The sequence below is a fragment of the Glarea lozoyensis genome (assembly GCF_000409485.1).
Source record: "Glarea lozoyensis ATCC 20868 chromosome Unknown GLAREA21, whole genome shotgun sequence".
In the NCBI taxonomy this organism is placed as follows: domain Eukaryota; kingdom Fungi; phylum Ascomycota; class Leotiomycetes; order Helotiales; family Helotiaceae; genus Glarea; species Glarea lozoyensis.
This window is the reverse complement of record NW_007360996.1, coordinates 121,590-142,046: the sequence shown is the minus strand read 5'-3', so window position 1 is coordinate 142,046 and position 20,457 is coordinate 121,590. Positions and strand designations below refer to the sequence as shown.

The following is a 20,457-nucleotide window of genomic DNA, read 5'->3' as shown; positions in this document are numbered from 1 at the left end:
CATATACTCCCTCATTCTCCTACTTGAATACAGCCAAGGACGCCTCATGCTTAAACCATATTGTCATCTCGCTGTGGAGGCTGGGTATGAACCACTTCCAGAGTTAAGCATCATACGAAAAGGGTCTGGACATCTCGTTGAGGCAGTTGACTCGCATAGCGCAAGGGATGCTGCATTGGATATTGTCGGTTTGGGATCCTTCAGATCCTGCGAACGACTGATGTTGTGGTACGTAGAGGTATGCAGTATTTTTGACGAATGAATGTTGAGATAGTGTTGTGCAGCGTTGGCAGTTAAGCGACGGTGAGAGAGAGGAGAGTCGGCCAGAGTCTCGGAGTGCGAGGGTGAGTACTAAACTACTCAGGTGATGTGAGTAATCGAGAGCTCGTTTCAAGCCTGATGGATGATACCTATCATTTAGCTTTCAGCTTAAAATAGAGTCTCTGAACAACTTCAACAAGAAATCGTTCCATCACGAGAAATAATCTGCCTTACCGTTCTGTAATACCACTGGGCGAAAGAATTAAAGCCCAGGCTGTTAAAGCCTCAAGCGCATCAGACCCTCTCAATAATACCTCTAAAGCCTCCAAGCTGAAAATTGTTAGGCACAGGACAAACAAACTCGCATGCAAGACACTCTGCTCCTCCCGTGATGTCCCCCCCGAAAACCACCCCATCAAATTACCGATTCCTATTTTAAGCGTCAAAGGCGTCACGTCCACGGCAATTACCCACTCGATCTCCCATTAGCCTGTGGCTAAGTTCAGCCTCTTCATCGAACCTGTGGCTGAATTGCGAAAGCTTGCATGAAAAGTCACACAAGGGAGAAAGAGCTGAAATGGATCTCGTGACATCGCTTGGCATGTCCGATGCATTCGATTTGGTCTATGTGAATGTATTCGCTAAAATGCTAGAAATATAATATACTGTATTGGTATCAAGAGAAAAAAAGGGGAATCATTCAGGCTTAGCCCATCGTTCTACAAGTTCCGCAAGTGTATCTTCTCCACCTACATTGCCTGGGAACACAACGTATGGAACGCCAGTATGTCGACTGGTTTCCTCGTCGCATCGCCATAGCGGTACACCTGGTGCGGCTTGTCCAACTATCATCGCACGCTTGATTTCGAGGCCTTTGGTGGCGGCGTCGCTGGAGGTGATGCCGCCTTTTGCAATGACATAGCGTGGGCGGACTTCGATGTTGCGGACGACTTTGACGAGAGCTGCGGCGACTAGTGTGCCGATGCTCAGACTGGAGTTTGCGTCGTGACCAGTGATAAGTTTGCGAGATGTCATGACGAGGACATCGTGGCCTGAAGTTATTTGAGAACTTGCGGTAGATGTCGCGGAAGAGATTGCAGCGTCCGCTTGCTCCTTAGACTGAATCATAGATGAGACGTCTAATTCAATGACATGCAACTTTGATCCGCGTCGAGATCGCAAAGAAGCAAGCTGTGCAGTCGTCTTTGGAACATAAGATCCAGCAACGATGAGTCCACCCGCTGAGTTGGGACTGTTGTCCATCTTGAGATCCTCCGCTGAAAGAGGAGAAATTCCACGAATGCCAAGACGGGAGGATACGAATGCTGCACCGGTTCGGTAGAGGTATTTTCGGCCTTGTTGAGCAGCAGAGAGGACTCCGGCAGCAAAGACGTACATATCAGATTCGGCGGCTGCATTTGCAATCACGACACCGCCACGAGGGCCGTTGATGAGTTTGGAAGCGACCTTTTCGGGTCCACCTAGACGGATATCTTCGATGGTGATGGAGAGGATTTGTTCATCTTTGAACTTTGATCCTGTCTTTTCGAACACGTAGTCTCTTAAGTTGGAGGACTTATAACCGAATGTCGCATCTTCTGCGAATGGGGTTTGGCTAGCAGGAACCAGGACATCACCCTCGGCCACGTAGTGAACGTCATCAATCGTGTAGCGACCGCCTTGAAAGAAGAATGGTGCTAGAATCCAGCCGTCTGTTTTTCCGAGGACTTCTTCAATCACTTCTGGTTCGTCAGGGAAGTGTCCTCTGAGAGTTGAATCACCACGTAAGACAATCTCGAATCCTTTGCCCGTCTCCTTCGCGGCTTTCTCCACATTCTGGCAAATAGTTGTAATCAATGATCTCGCTTCTGATGTTGGGAGAGCGCGTGAGTTTGTCAGGATGAAGAATCCTTTTTCTGTGGCTCGAAATTCCTGGCACAATGTGTCGTGGCTCCATACCGTCAAGACGGAAATATCATGACAGGTCTGAGTTCCGGTTGGATCATCATCTAATACAACTAAGATGGGTGTATTTGGCTCTGAAATCCTGCTGTTAATCATCTCGAGGGGATTGCCTTCGTATGGAGCTGGAAGAGCATTGGTCGTTTCGGCGACGCTCAATTTTTGGTATTCTCTTGGAACAAATTTCTTTTCTACTCGGGCAGAAGCACTTTTAGCGACCGATACACCGGTGAGAAACTCCCAGACTCGAACAACACCACCATCAGCCTCTCTTGATAGACCGTGAGAGGCACCTTGGAGGTATAATGTGTGGGCTGTTGAACTTAGTGGAGCAGCATATAGCAGCCGTTTTGACTCGTCCAAAACAATACCCTACAACGCGTTAGTAAGTTTTCTTCCATGATAAAAAGACGTGTACCTACCAAGTCTTTGACAAAAATTGCAAGCATAGAGTGAGGAGTCCAGTCCGCATCCAACATGGCAGGAACACGATTCTCAAACATCCAGCTACCTCCAGCGGCGTTCTTGATGGTATTGTACAGACTGCGCGTGTCCAGACCTAACTTCGCACCAAAAGCCATAGCTTCCGCGGCCGCGGCAATATGAACTCCGGCAAGAAGTTGGTTGATGAGTTTCACTGACGAAGCAGCACCTGCACCACCAGCAATGTAATGCAGATTCTTCGGCTCGCCGCTCATTGCACTAAGGACGACATTGGCTTTTGAAATAGCAAGTTCATCAGCGGAAGACATGATCTGGTGTGCGTTAGTAAATCGTTTATCGCGAGTATGTGAAACTTACAGTCAGTTGTCCCGAAGCAGCTCTTGCCACTCCTCCGCTAACAGGAGCATCAACCAAGTCGAGATCTTTGCCAACGGCCACCAATCTCTCTCTGATCTCACGTGCAGCAGATGGTGGAACGGTCGAGTTCAAGATGACGACAGACCCATGAGGTAACGCCTCAGCAGCTTTTCCAGACCCAAAAAGCACATCGTGTGCCTGTTTGGCATTCTGCACCATAAGAATCAGAGCCTGTGCCCCTGAAGCGGCTTCTGAGGGCGATGTTGCGGCAGTAGCACTTTCGCTAGCAGCAACGAACTTCTCAACGGATGGTGGATACACATCGTAACCCTGTACTTGGTATCCAGCCTTCGTTAGTGTCTTCGCCATGCCAATGCCCATGGCTCCAAGTCCTACAAATCCAATCTTCTTAATATCATTTGCGGTCCAGGACTTTGATGAGCTACTCAGTTTGTCGGCTGGTCTGGCATTTTCTGATACAGCGGCTGGAGAAGTGGGAATGTATAGACGAACTACGCTGGAATCATCGTCTCGGCCATATCCTTGCTTTGAAGCAGATATGAAAAGCTGTTCAGCTGAGGAAGCGATTGGTAAAGGAAACTCGAGGGCACGTGCAGATGATGTGACGATTCCCTGATTTCAATTAGCTTGATGGAACCTTGTAGAAAAATGGAAGAATCTTACCATGTCTTTCACAAATATGTCAACAGCTGAAAGTCGTGTCCAGTCATTTTTCAACATGTGAGGCACTCTGTTTTCGAACATCCAGCTGTTACCGGCGGCACCAGTAATAATGTCGAAAACTTGTTGAGTGTTCAAACCCATGGTAGCTGCAAGACCCATCGCCTCAGCAGCCGCAGCGATGTGAGTACCAGCAAGCAACTGATTGACCATTTTGACTTTTGAAGCCGATCCAATACCTCCTGGGACTACAATCAAACGCTCGGCTAAAGCTGATTGCAGTGTTTTGCCTTTTTCAAGAGCAGCTTCACTCCCAGAAGACATGATAGTCAGAGTTCCCTCTGATGCTCGGGCGGTACCACCAGACACCGGACTGTCAACCAGAAAAATATCGTTTCGGTCTCTTGATTTCAGTGACTCTTGAATTTCGTCAAGATATGAAGCTGGTACAGTCGAGCACATGATGACTGTAGCATTGATTGGAAGGCCTGAAAAAGATTAGCCACATCTCAGATGTTCCCACACATTTACACACCTTGAACAGCACCTGTATCTTTATCAAAAAGTACATGTTGTGCCTGCGCTGAACTTGCAACCATACACACCAGAAACTCTGCATTCCTCGCAGCTTCTAAAGGAGACGTCGCGGTTCTTCCTCCATTTTCACGGAACTTCGCCAAACTAGGCTCATAGATATCGTAACCTGTGACATTGAATCCCTTCTTAACTAAATGTGAGGCCATCCCAAGGCCCATGGTACCTAGTCCTATCCACGCGACATTGTGAGATTGTGTTGTGCCTGAAGGTCCGGAGAAGCTGTGGCTTGCATCACCGTTTGAGTCTTTTCTTAACAACATCTTGGATATGAGGGAGGTGAAATGAGAGGGATGATTGAGTGGAGGCTGAATTGCTCGTAAAGTACTCCATGGTGGTATTTGAAGTAGGTATTTAGGTATTGAGTTGATTATCCTTCACATGTGGTAGTAAGGCCGATTGAGAATTGATATCGGTCACTTCTCCGTGAGTAGTCTCGAAGGCGAAAATACCACCACAGAGAGGATATTAAGGCGGCGTAAGCGGGGATTGTAGGGTCGAGGAGGGCCAAGCGGTTGCCGTCTTCCGTGCCGTTCAGCTTGCGCGGTTTGCTGCGACTGTAAACTCGCTTGGCTCAGGGGGGTTTCGACCGCGCATCCACACCACACCCACAAAGTGGATATGTTGACGCCGCCTTTAGATTATTCCTCTCCCACGGTATTCTACCCGACATTTAAGAAGTGCGGTCTTTCCCCCGTTCTTCCAAACCTGCGTTCCTCAACCACTTCTCTGGATTTTCATCGAACTTTATGGGGTCCCCACAATACCCTAGCACCGACGATTAGGACTCAGGATGAAGCGTGCTCGGGTTGATGAGAGCGCAGATAAATCCGAAGATCATGTGACGAAGAATTCTAACAATGGGGCCAAGATACCAAGTGTGAGGGTGTCGAAGACTGTTAAGGCATGTGAGTATTCTTTTCGTTGTCTATGGTCTTGCATATTTGATGGAAATGGTCCAAAATTTCAAAGTCACTTGAGAAGATGTCATGAATTTTTCAAAGTACTGGTAATTACAGGTTTGACAATCAAAATAGGCACTGAATGTCAAAATCGAAAGATCCGTTGCGACCTAGCACAAAGCTCGTCCTCATCATGTACAAGATGTATCAAGAAAGGCTTAAAATGCACCCTTAACAAAAGTCTCCAGTCGATTCTGGTAGATGAAGCGGAATGGAAAATGGGAATGCAAAACACCTCCCAGCAGCTCCAAGCAGCTGTATCAGAGATTCTGGGAGTCTTAAATCTGCCACCACTGGAAACCTTTGCAAGCCCTGGGAGTCAGCCAGTTAGTAATGTTCAGCGTGGGGTACGATTTGGCTCTATCGCCTCTACGTCGCAAGTTGATGGAACGTCTCCGCTGGAAAACATGCGGAGCGCGACGCCGAGGACGATGGCTATGACGAGAGAAAATTCGAATGAGCCTGAACATTCTCATGAGGGGAGTGGCACGTTGGTTGGGGCACCCATCAACACTTTATACGAGGTAGGTCTTGGTTTCTCTTGTTTTGCTGTTGTCGCATGTCGAAATAATTGCAAGTTCCTCAATCACTGGGCATGAACCATTGTTCGTGCACAAATTGAGTTTTAGTTGAGATTCAACAATCATTTAAGCTACATGACACGTTATTGAAAAAGGATTAAAACTTTTGTGCCGAATGTACCTTCTGTTCGAGGGCTCTTCAGCTCTTGGTCTCTTCTATCCAGTGAAACGTTGAGACACTGCGGTACGACTGCCACTGGTTTCAACAGAAAACAAGGCTGTATCATCTTCTAGGTCTCACACATTAATCTTTCAATATATTCGAAGCCAAAGCTTAGCTTTGCAGCTGGGACGAAGATGTTTGTCTCTATGGCAATACTGACACACCTAGGTAACCCGCCTCCGCCACCTCCGTGGCAACCCACGATCCAATGACCTTACTCGAAATCCACTAGACAACGACTTCATCTCGCGAGGTGTAATCGGAGAAAAGGAAGCTCAAGAGCTATTCGATACATTCAATCACTCGCTTAACCACTATCTATGGGGAGGTATCGCTCTCGTCCACTCCGATCTCACATCCGTTCGGAAGTCATCATCTCTGCTCTTAACGGCGATTTTAGCTGTCACTGCACTACATGCTCCGGGTGGGGCAGCAACTTTTGATATTTGTTATTCGGAGTAATTACTACCAGTCCTCTTCTACAATTGCAACGCTGATTGTATGCAACAGGTTCACTTCGCTTGTGTCAAGTTCTATGCTTGATCGGCATCACACATTGGACGGCATAAGAGGTCTCTGTATTGCTGCGTTTTGGTTGAGCGACTTGAGTTGTGAGTGGTCTTATAACAACCACTACTAATATGGAGCTAATAGGATTGAACAGGGAAACTCTCGGGTCATGCTGTTCGCATTGCTACGGAGCTTAATCTGCACCGAAGCTTTGCAAAAGCCTTAAGAGGTGAGGCAGAACATATCGAAGCCGCTCGACTATGGTATCTTTTGTATGTGTGTGACCATCATTTCAGTATTGCTTATGGTCGGCCTCCAGTTATACACGAGGACCAAGTAAGTCAGCCTTTTGTTCACTCTCTACTTTAGATCTGTTGCAAGAAACAAATCACTCAGGCAATTGGGAACGTTTTCGCAATAAGAGTAATGACTAATAGTCGACAGGCCGTCGTTGGACATGAAAGATTCCTACAACTACCAGGAATCACACAAGCAGATCTGAGACTACACAGCCAAATCGCCATATTCTCCGTCCTAACCAAAATGTTCCACTCATTCGGACCCGACGTCGACCACATGCTCCAAGAAAACGACCTCCATCTACTAGGACGATTCAACATGGACCTTGATAACTGGCGCATAAGATGGGAATCCCAACTAGGTGAGTGATAGTTCAGAGTGAAAAAGAAAAGTCCTATTTGAAATTCTAACCACCCCCAGCACCCAACCCCTTCATCTCATCCTACCCCTCCAAAGGCGTCTCCCTCCACCACCACTTCGGCAAACTCCAACTAAACGCCCTCTCCCTGCGGGGCTTCCAAGAATCCCCACACAGCACCACCCTCAGCACCTCGCGCCGCGAATACGCAAACCTAGCCATCTCCTCCGCAGTCGCCATCCTGCAACTCGTCATCTCCTCGCCCGACATCCGCAACGGTCTCGTGGGCGTCCCCTTGTACCTCCACACCATGATAACCTACGCCGCCGTGTTCCTGCTCAAGGTCGAGCAGCGCTGGAAACCGCTGCAGCTAGGCACAGACAGCATATTGATCCGCGAGCTCGTCACGCAGATCATCCAGCTCCTGAAGAGCGTGAAAGCCAGTGAACGGTTTTTGGCAGCGCATATCGCGATTGGCTTGCAGAAGATGCTGGAAAGGGAACGGCCGGCGCAGAACCAGCTGCAGCAGCAGTATGAGGCTGATCTCGCGCCGTTTGGGGTGTATGGGAATTCGTTTGACCTGTTTGATGAGAATTATTTCCCGGTGGGGTTTTTTGATGTTAGTGCATTGAATGGCGTGGGAGGGTATGATCGAGGGCTTATGTAATGTGGCGTGTATGTATATACCTCTTAACCAAGCATATCTAATTAGCTGGCGAATTGTATCGATAATATCTCATCTCCGCCTCCCAGTTCTCGCAATAGTGCTCGCTAACATGCAACCCCAACACCTCCAACCTCCCACACAACCCGAAAATCTCACGACTGACATCCTCCATCATCCCCCTAGGCACCGGATCGAAATGACTTACATCCCTCGGCCACGACCACGCCGGCGTCTTCGTACGGGGCGATTGAAGACCGATCACTTGAAGCTGTTTTATGGAAGTAGACTTAGCCAGGTTTTCCTAGAAGCACGTTAGGTTAAAATCAAAAATTTACTCTGAAAAGGGAGGCGTACGTAGAATTCCGCGTTTGAAAGGGCAGGAAGCACGCATTTCAGGGTGTGTAGGCTCTGACAAGCCGTTACGATCTCGTGGATCTCAGCGGGTGAAAATGCTAGGAGCCAGCCATCGTCGTCGGTCGCAGAAATAGCCAATGTCTCAAGCCTTTCGTGCTGCGAAATTGACGCCGCGCTCAACAATCGTCTCCCACCAGGAAGCTCGACACGCAGATGCCTCAACCCGCAGAAATTCCCATGCATCAAAAACCTCTCTATCGCACTGACTTGTTCCGGGGCGTGTCGCATACAATGATTCCACAGCCCTATCTCCAACCTCTCAAGCCCCCAATTCTCCGGCGTGATGGTGGCGAGATATCCCAAATCCGCCGCTACATCGATGGTTTGCTCAAAGCTCAGTATCTCGAGATTTCCAAAACCAACAACTTCCCACGGGAAAGACTCGTATCCATCTTGAGCGCTACAATGGCGTAGCACGAATTCTCTGACTCCAATTGGATGCTGGACATGTCCTTCCGTCTCAGAGCAAGTCAATAATTCCCTCCACTCCTCCCCCCTAATACCCCTTGGATTATGTCCCTCAGTCGGACGCACAAACCGCAAGATCTCCAGCGTTGGATTATTACGCAGCACGTCTCGAATCAACTCGCCGTTCACGAGTTTCTGTGTCCTCGAAGTGAAAATTGAGAATTCGAGCTCCCGCAACTGCGTCAGACTGATTATGCTGGTAGGGTATGGTTGGTCGTCTGGCCAGGGCGAAAGTTTCAAAACTCGCAGCTCACTCTGTTTTACAAACAAATCCGAGGTTTCAATCTCGTTCGACAAGGATCCGCGCTCTAGAGCCCAGGAGAGGTGCGTTATCTGACCATCAGCGAATTTAGACGCTGCGAGGAGGGATTGCGTGAGGGTTGTTGGGCCGCAGTGGGTTATACAATGTACATTCAACTTCCTACAGTATTCCAAACTGCAAGATTGGGCGTAAGTGATGAAATCCCAAGCATTATACGCATCTATAGTGATAGTACAGTATCGCATAGCCAGGAGGACGTGGTATGAGAATTTATCTACAAGTGCCCAAGTATTCCGATCTCGATCCTCAAGCAGCTATCGCTATCAGCCTTTCCCTCTTCCAAGAGGGGTTCATACCTTTGCTATTTCCGACAGGATTTCAGGTGGGAGAGTTGAGAGAGACATCGTGTGGTGTGTTGAAGAATATATGGATGAAAGAAATGCGGTAGGTGGTGTTAGATATCCTCGCCTCTTATAAGTTTACTAACCAACATGTCTGCACGAACATACCAATCGCTGAATCCTATAGCGAAGTGATGTATAATACGAGAGTGATAGGGGTTCGAGGACCCTAGGGGGGCGTAGGTAGGTTATGCGTTAGGACGCCGCATAAGTCGGCCAATCGCCAACACAGCCAGGTCTTCTTTTCTTGTAAGTAATCTGAAAAGTGCGGTATTAAATCGCCGCGTCTTTGGTGGGTATGGGAGGTGATTTGATACTGCGTCTTAGAGGTGATAACTTTCAGTTACTCGAAATAACAAAGCAATGGCAGAAGCGAGATAAATACATATCTCTGAACCATGGATCGTATCATCCCAACAAATTGCCTCCACGAATCTACACTATTGCTCTCATTTCAATTGTCCTCGCCACACTCTCTATACCAACCCAAAAAATAACATCTATACCCCATCACCACCTAACCATCAACTCCAAAACCAACCCTCCCCAGTACTCAAGCGTCCTCCTCCATTAAAGAATCTCCTGCCTCAGAAACCTATAAATCATCCATTCCCGACTATTCGCCGTATGGAAAGATGTATTCAAAACCCCCTAAAGCCTACCTGATACACGAGCTACTATCCTATCCCTGCATTCATTTACAAGCAATGCTACTCTCGACTTCGTGAGCCCGACTGCTGTTTTCTGTTATCGATTTTACCCTGCTATTAGTGATGGAGTGGAATCTTCGCTGGTAAGATTATGGGTGGTGTGGGAAAATTCGGGCGGTAAAGAAGCATGCACGCGGCTTCAGATCGCATATTTGCAGCTCCCATAACAGTACCCAAGAGAAAATTGAATAGCTCATATTTACATACCCTACCCCTACCTCTGCCGACTCGGATACATAAACCTCAGTCCCCCAAACGCCAACACGCGATAGACGGCCCCCAACATAAGCAACATCAAACAATCGCGTGTATACACACCCAACCAATACCCCAGCGTATCCCTCGCCGTCTCAATATCATACAGATGGCGCAACGGCGTCAGATTCTCCGTGAAATACGCTTCAGCGAGCCAGGTGCCAGGGGAGGCGCGCCAGAGCCAGGCGAGTTTCCAGTCGCGGACCGTGGAGAGGGTGGGGGAAAAGCCGTTTAGGACGCCGACTATTAGGGAGCACATAACCTGGGGTTGTTAGCGGGGGGGGAGAGGGGGATGGTATATAGGGGACAAGGTGGATAAGGGGAATAAGGGGAAGGCTTACGGCGAGAAGCGGTCCGTCTTCGCGACGTGTAACCATGGATATGCAGGATGCGATACCGTAGATACACCAGAAATACAGCAGGTTCACCGCGAAACTATGTAAGAATGTGATATCAGGCGTACTCAACAACATGAAAAGCGTCGTGAAATGGAAATTCGCCAATATCATCCTGGGTATCGTACTTAATACCTTCCCCATGTAATAAGCAAAGCGATTGTGTCCCGCGGCCGCCTCGCGCCAAAACACGAGTTTCTCCTCTGAAAACACCTTGACGCCCGGCGCAGACGCGGTCAGACCGATGGCGAGACCGACGAGCAATGCGATCTGCGGGATCGATGTATGTTGGGCGGCTGAGGAGATGAATTGGTAGGGCTCGACGTAGATGGATTGGAAAACCTGGCCTTTGCCGTTGAGCTGGGAGAGGCCGATGAGGAAACCGGCCATGGAGCCGACGCCGAGCTCGAAGAAGAAGGAGGATTTCATGCGGAATTGTTGGAGGAGGGAGCGGTTGAGGCAAAGGAGGGTTTGGCGGTGGAAGGGGGCGCCGCGTTGTTTGATGGTTGAGGTGAGGGAGGTGATTTCGGTGGTGGATATGGTGGAGTTCTTGGTTTTGTCGAGCGCGCTGGAGGGGTGGGTGGTTGCCCAGGTGTCGATGAGCCATTGCACGGAGGCGTCGCCGGTGGGTTTGTAGTGTCGTCCTTCGCCAGCGATGATGTCGCCCATGATGTCGGCGGGGTTGGAGTGTTCGGGGAAGTGGAAGCCTAAGTTTTCGAGGTAAGGGCGGATGTTGTCTTCGGGACCTTGGTAGATCATTCGTCCGGCGCCGAGGAGGACAAGACTGTCGAGGGATTCGAAAATTTCAGGTCGTGGTTGATGGATTACGGTGATGATGGTCATGCCGAGACGTGAGAGGGCTTTGAGAGTTGACATGATGGATGCGGCTGCTGTGGCATCTAGTCCGGATGTTGGTTCGTCGAGGAATAGAGCCATTGGAGCTGCTGCAAGTTCCATACCAATGCTGACTCGTTTTCTTTGACCTCCTGAGATGACAGGTGCACCAGGACTTCCGACAAGAGAATCTTTGACGTGAGAGAGTTGAAGACAGCTTAGCAGCACATCGACGTGATGTTGAATTTCAGAGTCAGACCAATTCGAAGGTAAACGAATTCGAGCGGAATGTAGAATGTTTTCTCGAACAGTCAATTCCGGTAGGACAATATCGTCTTGTGGAACATATCCGATGATTTTCTTGTATCTGAGTCACTGTCAGCATTGTTTGAAATAAGTGAAAATACATTCATACTTCTTAATATCACCAGCCACTCCATTGACCTTGGTAATACCAGTAATCCCAGCTTGTTTTCCCATCAAAACATTGACGAAAGTAGCTACTCAAATTAGCCACTACTCCTAAAGTCCTCTTTTTATCAACTTACACTTTCCCGCCCCAGAAGCTCCCATCACACCCCAAAGCGACCCCGCATTAATACACCCCGAAACATCCTGCAAAATAGGTCTCGGCGCCTTTGACGGATGAAACCTCAAATTCTGAAACTCAAACGTCAATCCAAATTTCGTCGCCCCCAGAATCTTCGAAAGCGACTGAACGAAACGCTGTAAATCAGTGCTATCTGCCACATCATCATCGTTGATATGATCCGCAAGTGAGAAATTGTGCTCGACTTGTCCGATTTCCTGAAATCCAGTGGGTCGGCGGCGGTAAGCTGCGGTGTTGGTCATGGGGATCATGTTATGTGATTCCGGGCTGATGGAGCCATGATATTGCTCATCTTCTAGTTGTTCGTAGTTTTTGCCGCGGAAGTTGGGCAGGCTGGCGCCTTTGGTGAAGAAGGTGGCGGCTTTTTTGTTGACTTTCTTGCCCTTTTTACTTTTGGCTACGTAGAAAGCTCGGAGTTTGAGGAAAACGCAGACTGTGGTTGTTAGCTGTGATGTATCTAGACTATCTCATCTTCTTTCCACTTTGAAGTTGAAAACCATGCTGTGAGGGAGATGACATACTTGTAATCAAAATCGTATCAATCAATATCGCAAGTCCACTCGCCACAAACGACGTTTCTTTCTTCGCACCTGCAGGACAATAAGAACCGATACTACATTTCCTCGCTGCAGCAGATCCTCTCCGACAATAACTCCCAGAAGGGCATTGAAACTTTTGCGATCGGCCGTCGACTACTGGACAGTAAAATCCTGCTGGGCAAATTGTGGGTTCGTAGATTCCTTGAGGCTCGCATATTGCTGACATTAATCTTCTGGCACCGCAATCTGGACTTGGTGGACAGTATTCTGGTAGATGCTCGGCGGTATTATTGGGGCCTGAGTTTTTGTTAGAAAGAGCGCTCTCAATAAGGTTGTATATGAGATTTTGTGACGATTGAGTCGGAAAGTGCCACATAGGAATAGTCTGGTATTCAAATCGCGCCCAAAAAGTCCTCCTCAACCTAGACTCCTCAAACTTCCACACACTCCCTCCTCATCGGACCCATAGGATTTCTCACTCACAAAAAAACCCTCTCAAACACCCCACCGCCGCCCACGAACTCGCATTCTGCATCGGCGTCGGCAACAACATATTATGACAAGTAAAAGTCTGATTCGTCTCCTTCATAAGTCCAATCACAGTCGTCTGATTAACCTCCTTCGATCCCGTATTCCTCAGTAAAAAATCATCGACCTCAGTCTGATTCGCACCCGCAATCGCCTCATCAATCTCCGTTTGATTCGTACCCGCCATCAACTCGTCAATTTCCGTTTGGTTCAAACCGGCTATCGCCTCGTCAAACTCCGTCTGATTGAACGGCGCCGAAGGGTCGTTTGGGTCCGTCATCCTGATTGCAGATTTTAACAGAAAGAAAAGGATGACGAAGAATGAGAAAATGGTCAACGAGGAAATTGTTGGAATTATCTACATCCCTAAACGAAGCTACGCCGCAGACCGGTGGGTTGGGCTTATTTCACCAACTCAAAACACCAACGCGATCCTCGTGCGTAGCCACACTTGATTGTTGGACCGTGTACGTGAAGAGATGCGAGCATTGTATGTGCTGCGGCGTGGAAATTTCATGGGAGATGATTTCGCTGACGGTTGGGTCCACTTGGAGAGGATCTCAAGCTGTGAAGCAGCAGGGAGTGAGCATATGAATGTACTCTGTCCATCTTGAGCTCGGTGCAATAATCGGAATTGACGATTCCTGAAGAGTGTTGTAAATATTGACATCAATTTTGTTGGTGTTTGTTGTCCTTGAGGCTGCATAAAATCGCCCATGCATACAAACGCGGCCGCTTCCTTCCACGCGAGCGCGGCGATTTCATAGGGCTTAAAAGCTCAGACCAACGCACAGCCCTGAGCTCATCCATCCGAGCCAAGCCACCCGCAATGTGGATGCCAATTCCCCAGGAAAGAACCCTTTTCGAGCAATTGTTCCGTTGTATTGGTCGAGTCATTTTTCATGGTTTACGGGATTGGTCGAGCCGTGCGTGGGATGTTTCAGAGAAAGTTGGTTAGAAGTCTTGGACGTGGTTTATAATTTACGAGGAAATTGCCTAGATTGGGGCAGGTAGAGAGGGGTGAAGAAGGTTAAGCGCGAGGCGCGGGGGTTGTAGAGTATAAAGGTTATTCAAAATTGATCGAGATAGATAGAGAAGGATGTAGAGAATAGAGAATAGAAGCAAATAATGGCATCTTGGAAAGATATCTATGAGAATAGATAAGTACCTATGTATATAAAATATATCCAACTTTCAAACCCATGTCTCCTAAAATTTCTCTCAGATCCCCATCTTTGAACTCAATAATTCAGAAGCTCATCTAGACAGTCTCTCACAAATCGTAATAAAAGGCGACATCACCCCTCCAAAAAAGTAACTCCCAGTCTTCACATCATGAACCACGATCGTAGAACCAGGCAACACGCCACTATCATCCTCGAAAATCTTCTCAACCGTATAATCATCCACAGTCCGATCCACATCGACCGCCCTCCCATGAACTTTCCCAGCTCGACTTATCTTGACAACCGCAGATGGAGGATGGACTCCAAAGGCATCGCTTGATGACTGGATCCATTTGTAAACCTGAGGAAACGCAGCACCGAAAATATCGCCATTCTGGTCGACGGAGAGGTTGTCAATCGGGAGTGTTTTCAGGGTGTGGAGTTTGCGTAAATGGTGGGTTTCAGTGAGGGCAAAGACTTGGACGTTCGAGCCGATTACATTCGGGACGTAGATGAGACCGTCTTTACCGCGGACAAGACCGTTGGGACCCCAGAATTCGGAATCATAGGCGATATGGCAGCTTCTTCGATCGCAGTATCCGACGTTTCCGCCACCAAGGATAGCTTCGAGTCCGCGGCGCTGAGGAGGTTAGTCACGTGTTATCATTGGACGAGAGAAGAAACTCACAAAGCCATGTTTGTGGGTATGGTCGTTTGTAAATACAAATGAATGATCGCTGACCCAGGCAACCCGATTTGGCGTTTGAATCAGGTCGTGATGGTAGGTTCGGACGTGGCGCATTGTTTCGGTGCCAATCTCGGTTTGGAATTGTTCGACTGTTGAATTCGCTCCATGTTTGGCTGCGTCCAGGAATTCGCCAGTGATAGGGTCTATGGGTGGGCGATGATTGACCAACAAGATTCGTAAAACATCAGTATTGTCGTCGGCTCTGATGTCTAGACCGTGTAGATTCAGAGTTCCGTCTCCCTTGATGCCAGAAAAGTTCTCGATTGACAACCACTTTATTCGAGAAGCGAGTCGTCCCGAGCCACGAGTATCCAGCACGGCGATACGATCAACAAGACCTCGACCTGTGGCATTTAGATGGTCAACGCTGTGGTTGTCAGTCATTGCTCACGAGAGGGGTGATTGAGGATCGAACGCCGGAAGCCACTGCTCACGAGAGCGGCTGTCTGAACATGCCATGTAGAGATGACCGGTCTTCTCATGCATCCACATATCCTCACATCCTTCGATGCCTAGTTCTTCCACCTTTTCGCATTTGAGGTGTCCATAGGACTCAATCGAGAAGGTTTCGCGCCCGACTCCAAGAACATCAAAGACAAGGTATTTGATAAGAAATTGGTACAGAACCCCAACAGAGACCACACCAGCGATGGCTAGCTTCGAAGCGAGATTTACCATCTTCGTGAGATGATGAAAGATTTCTTTCCAAGCAGAGAAGAGAAGATAGCGGACAAGCAAGGTTGAAATACGAGATCACCGAGGAGTCTCCTCCAACATGACATGAATGCCACAACCTCGGCCCCACCATTGAGAGAATCTGGGCATGCCTTGCACGAAAGAAGCAATACGAAGTGCCAAAGGGACAAAGGAATGCAATGTGAGGATATAAATATGTCCAAATTGCGCACGAAGCAGAACCATTGCTTGCAGATGACCTTTCAGTCGCAAATAATTCAGAGAAGTCGTGTTTTCAAGAGAAGGGTCAAATAATGTTGAAAGAGTCTCCACGGCGGCCAGAAAGAGAGGTGCAGCAGAGCTTTGGAAAACAATCGACACAAACCAACATCATCTTGAGGATATCTCGACAAAAACGACGGAGGTTGATTAAGAGTAAGCTTGGAATTATTCAAGCGGAAGAAATGTTGGTCTGTTCCTGAGTCAGCTGTCACTTCCCCAACATTTGCCGAACTTCCATCTCGGGCCATTTTCTCGCGACGACACACAACTTGCAACCACCACTGATTGACATTTAGCCACTCGAATGTAGATTTATCTATATCAATAAACTTTCTTTACCTATTTCTTCTGTGTGCCATTATGCTTGACAATTGACTACATACTTCCACATAGCTAACACACAGATTTCCCACTCTCCACAGCGCAAACATGTCTCGAAGCATCACAACCCAAGAAATCTCCAAGCACAACACATCAGATGATTTATGGATAGTAGTCGACAACACAGTCTACGATCTCACCGAGTTCGCACCCTCTCATCCAGGAGGAGCAGCAAGTAGGTCCAACACCTCTCCTGGCAACCCCCACTAACAATCCTCAGTAATTCAAAACTACGCCGGCCGCGATGCAACAACAGCATACAGCACAATCCATGCGCCTTCATTAATATCCACCTCTCTCTCCCCCTCCAAAATCCTCGGAACCCTCGACCTTACGAACCTCGACGAAGAATGGCTCAAACCCCCTCCACAAGTCTCCAAGTCTACTTCTCCCGAAACCAAACCACCACTCTCCACCCTCATCAGCACCCACGACTTTGTCTCCTCTGCCCGCCTCAGCCTGACGCCGAAAACATGGGCCTTCTACTCCTCCGCCGCGACAGACTGCCTCACGAAATCGCGAAACAACTCTATATACGGCGAAATTGGGCTACGACCACGATGTCTAGTAAACGTAAAAGATGTAGACACGTCCACCACAATGCTCGGTCACCAAATGCGCGTTCCAATCTTCTGCGCGCCAGCATCAATGGCAAAATTAGTACATCCAGCAGGCGAATTAGGAATCGCGCGGGGTTGTAAGAAAGTTGGGATTCCGCAGGTTGTGTCGACGAGCGCGTCGTATCCGATCAAGGAAATTGTTGAGAGTACACGCGAAGAGGGCACATACGGGGGGTTTGAAAACGAGGAAATGCCGCTGTTCTTCCAACTATACGTCGACAAAGAACGGCATAAAAGCGAAGCCCTCCTCGCACACGTTGAGTCTCTCGGCGTTAAAGCAATCTTCGTCACCGTCGACGCGCCTATTCCTGGCAAACGAGAAGCGGATGAGCGGGTTGCGGCGGACGAGAGTGTTGTTACGCCTATGAGCGGTGTTAAAGCGAAGAATGACTCGAAAGGCGGCGCTTTAGGTCGTATCATGGGCCGTTATATCGATGCTAGTTTGAGCTGGGACGATTTGCCTTGGTTAAGGAAATCAACGAATCTGCCTATTGTTCTGAAAGGTGTGCAAAACTACATGGACGCGAAACTCGCGATGGAGAATGGAATCCAGGGTATTGTACTTAGTAACCATGGTGGCCGGTCTCTTGATACCGCGCCCCCGCCTATTCTCGTGCTGTTAGAGCTGCAGAGAAATTGTCCCGAGGTATTTGATGCGTTGGATATCTTTATCGACGGTGGAATAATGCGCGGGACGGATATCTTTAAGTGTTTATGTCTCGGCGCGACGAGTGTAGGTATTGGAAGGGGATTTCTCTACGCATTGAATTACGGGGAGGAAGGCGTGGAGAAATTCGTTGATAGTGAGTCTCCCTAGACCCTTGGAATTTGGGATTTCCTACGATTGGGACCTTGCTAACGTGGTATCACAGTACTCAAAGACGAGCTCGAAACAACAATGAAAATGATGGGTGTGACGGATCTCTCGCAGGTGCATCCGGGAATGGTAAATACACGCGCGGTGGACCATTTGGTTCCGGTGGGAGAGGAACATCCTTATGCGAGGTGGAGACCTAAAGCTAGGATTTAGAGGTGGTGATGAGGAGATAGGGAGGTATAAATGGAAAATTCTTGGGCTTGCGTTGTCTTGGTGTTTGAATATGTGAAACATGAGGTGTGGTGGGGCGATGGCGTGAGTGTAGTATATATGTAGTTGGGAGAGTCGATGTGTGAAGTTACCTCGACCTAATCCCCCGGACCCCCGCCCAGGCACTCTTCTTCCATCTCTTCTTCACTCTATTCACCGTCTCGCCAGCCCACAGCCTCCCTCCTCGATAAAAGTCTCACAACTTCTTACTCCAATAGTTGTTCCTCTTCGTTATATAGGCTGCGAATATGTGATCTAGAGCCGTAAATCGAGGTTATGAAGTTGACATGCCATGTTGCTTGTGGAAGAGGTGAAGGTGGTCTGTTGTCTGTTTCGGGATGAGAAGGTTAGGATATTGGGTCTGGTGGGTGTGAGTGGGGAAGTGTATCAAGTGGCGAAGGTATGCTATGCGGTGTTGAAATTTTGGTTTTGCGGTTTTGGGTTTTGGTGGATAGGAGAGATGGAATGGAATGTCGAAAAATAAAAGAGAGAAGGCTCAAGGAAAATGATTCAAATCAGCTATTAAGAATATCAAGTTCGGCTTCTATGTACTCAAGCTCACTGTCGGACTCACTGACTTTAAGCACCCAGAAGCGATTATTAAGGGTTTCGCCCCCGCCCCCCCGTTAATCACAACCACATTAATTCATGCCACGTATAAAGTCACACTTGAATGATGGAATTGTGATATGCCACATAATTCAAAAGACATATAAGTCAAACGAATTTATGTTTGAATACTACCTATTAGCGTTGTTATCTGCCATGAATTTTCAAAAGTCAATGTTTAGAATCGGTTGATTATCATGATTATGCCGGATTTTGGTAATGATTAATAGTTAACCGTAATATAGACTCATTTGACTTATTTGATGATCTAAAGCGAATAGGGACAGTGCCACCGCAGAGCTTTTGTTACTGTAGTCTTTGTAGCGGGTTCTCCACGTCGAGGATTTTCATAGTACGTTGTTATAAGACAGTGGTGAGAGAGTACAATTAGAGCTTGAAAGTTTTGTGTAAGATCGCACTCCAAGATTGGATAACAAGAATGTGGTAAATGAGATGACTACTAGACAGGTTTTTGCATACTAGCAGGCTTTCATCTGGAGGCGTGGTTTGGAACGGAATAGGGGTTTCTGATTGTGATGGTAGATGGTTGTAGGGAACTTTAGTTCACTCGAAGCATCTGTAAATGGAGTTTGACACGTAGAGGTTTGAATATTAGGGGAATAATAGGTGTAGGTAAGAAGACCGGTTGATGATGTCCCTTTTAACGAACTAATGTGACAGTGTCATTGAGCTACAGAAGGAGGTTCTATTTCTTTTCGCAGTATATGGACTTTCGTGAAAGGGATTAGTATGAAGTAAGGAAGTAACATATTGACATGTCTAAAGAGAGTAAGTGAGCAGAGCTCGTACGAGGTCATGCATAACGATAGGATAGAACTAAGCCGAATGAAATCTACACGCCATTTCAGGTTAACACAGTACTCATTATACATGGCAGTATTCTTGTACGAACTTCTCCTTAAATTAAGGAAACGAGATCTGAAGTGTCTCATGAGCTCGAGGCCCGTCTATTTCTTCGTAGTCAAATTGTACTTGCCGTGAGATGCTAGAAATGTTAGATATTTACTTATTTGAAGACTTGCTATATTACTCTCTATACCCAGCTATTCCTTTAGTCTATAATCCGTTTTATGGTTGCAGTGGTTAAGTGATTTCCAATGTACGCAAGTACAAGTTGACGAGGAGAAAATAGATCGGCCTCAACTGAATTAGTAGAAGAAACACACGATGATTAATCGGCTAAGTAGAAGGTGCATAACGCTTTCCTGACTTAATCGTATGAATTGATAATATCGAGTTCCGCCTAACAATCGCCAGATATATCATCCATCGCGAGCGCCCCCCTTCAGAGTCCAAGGAAGCTGTTCTCGTTAAGCGAGCTTTTGGGGTCGTACCCAGATCTACCAATTTCACCTGATGTCAGATACCCCATAACCCCATACTCCATTAGCGGATGGAGACGGGGAACACGCAGCAGCGGAATGATAATTCGGGACCATCACCGTGGTATTTTCGGTGGCTTGCGTAATGCGCATCCGCACAACCTCCCACTCCATTGGATCTACCACGTGAGCGCGCATTTCTCCCCGACGCTACCCTCAACACCAACCATTCCGGCGAGAATGCCTATTGGACCACCCACGAAACGACAATGGAGCCTCCTCCGCCGTCA

At 47.9% G+C, this 20,457-nt stretch overlaps 6 protein-coding genes across 6 annotated transcripts; 2 read left to right on the top strand and 4 right to left on the bottom strand.

Annotated features, from left to right (window-relative positions):
• Positions 1–957: 957 nt before the first annotated feature.
• Positions 958–4,562, bottom strand: GLAREA_12828 (YgbK-like protein; the record flags this gene model as incomplete). The annotated part of the gene is made up of 5 exons (XM_008084591.1): positions 958–2,595; positions 2,646–2,978; positions 3,025–3,657; positions 3,709–4,193; positions 4,241–4,562. The coding sequence occupies 5 exons, from the start codon at positions 4,560–4,562 to the stop codon at positions 958–960; spliced, it is 3,411 nt and encodes a 1,136-aa protein (XP_008082782.1).
• A 530-nt stretch (positions 4,563–5,092) lies between these two features.
• On the top strand, positions 5,093–7,840 carry GLAREA_12827 (Zn2/Cys6 DNA-binding protein; the record flags this gene model as incomplete). Its single annotated transcript, XM_008084590.1, has 7 exons — positions 5,093–5,207; positions 5,337–5,785; positions 6,174–6,463; positions 6,516–6,616; positions 6,670–6,851; positions 6,960–7,176; positions 7,236–7,840. 7 exons carry the CDS (start codon positions 5,093–5,095, stop codon positions 7,838–7,840), a joined length of 1,959 nt encoding a protein of 652 aa, XP_008082781.1.
• A 37-nt stretch (positions 7,841–7,877) lies between these two features.
• GLAREA_12826 (uncharacterized protein) lies at positions 7,878–9,388 on the bottom strand (the record flags this gene model as incomplete). The annotated part of the gene is made up of 3 exons (XM_008084589.1): positions 7,878–8,141; positions 8,195–9,298; positions 9,341–9,388. The coding sequence occupies 3 exons, from the start codon at positions 9,386–9,388 to the stop codon at positions 7,878–7,880; spliced, it is 1,416 nt and encodes a 471-aa protein (XP_008082780.1).
• Positions 9,389–10,309: 921 nt separating this feature from the next.
• On the bottom strand, positions 10,310–13,536 carry GLAREA_12825 (P-loop containing nucleoside triphosphate hydrolase; the record flags this gene model as incomplete). The annotated part of the gene is made up of 6 exons (XM_008084588.1): positions 10,310–10,612; positions 10,692–11,946; positions 11,995–12,079; positions 12,128–12,622; positions 12,711–13,025; positions 13,212–13,536. 6 exons carry the CDS (start codon positions 13,534–13,536, stop codon positions 10,310–10,312), a joined length of 2,778 nt encoding a protein of 925 aa, XP_008082779.1.
• A 977-nt stretch (positions 13,537–14,513) lies between these two features.
• GLAREA_12824 (Calcium-dependent phosphotriesterase) lies at positions 14,514–15,848 on the bottom strand (the record flags this gene model as incomplete). The annotated part of the gene is made up of 3 exons (XM_008084587.1): positions 14,514–15,062; positions 15,111–15,537; positions 15,586–15,848. The coding sequence occupies 3 exons, from the start codon at positions 15,846–15,848 to the stop codon at positions 14,514–14,516; spliced, it is 1,239 nt and encodes a 412-aa protein (XP_008082778.1).
• Positions 15,849–16,556: 708 nt separating this feature from the next.
• On the top strand, positions 16,557–18,158 carry GLAREA_12823 (FMN-linked oxidoreductase; the record flags this gene model as incomplete). The annotated part of the gene is made up of 3 exons (XM_008084586.1): positions 16,557–16,683; positions 16,729–17,931; positions 18,001–18,158. The coding sequence occupies 3 exons, from the start codon at positions 16,557–16,559 to the stop codon at positions 18,156–18,158; spliced, it is 1,488 nt and encodes a 495-aa protein (XP_008082777.1).
• Positions 18,159–20,457: the final 2,299 nt, after the last annotated feature.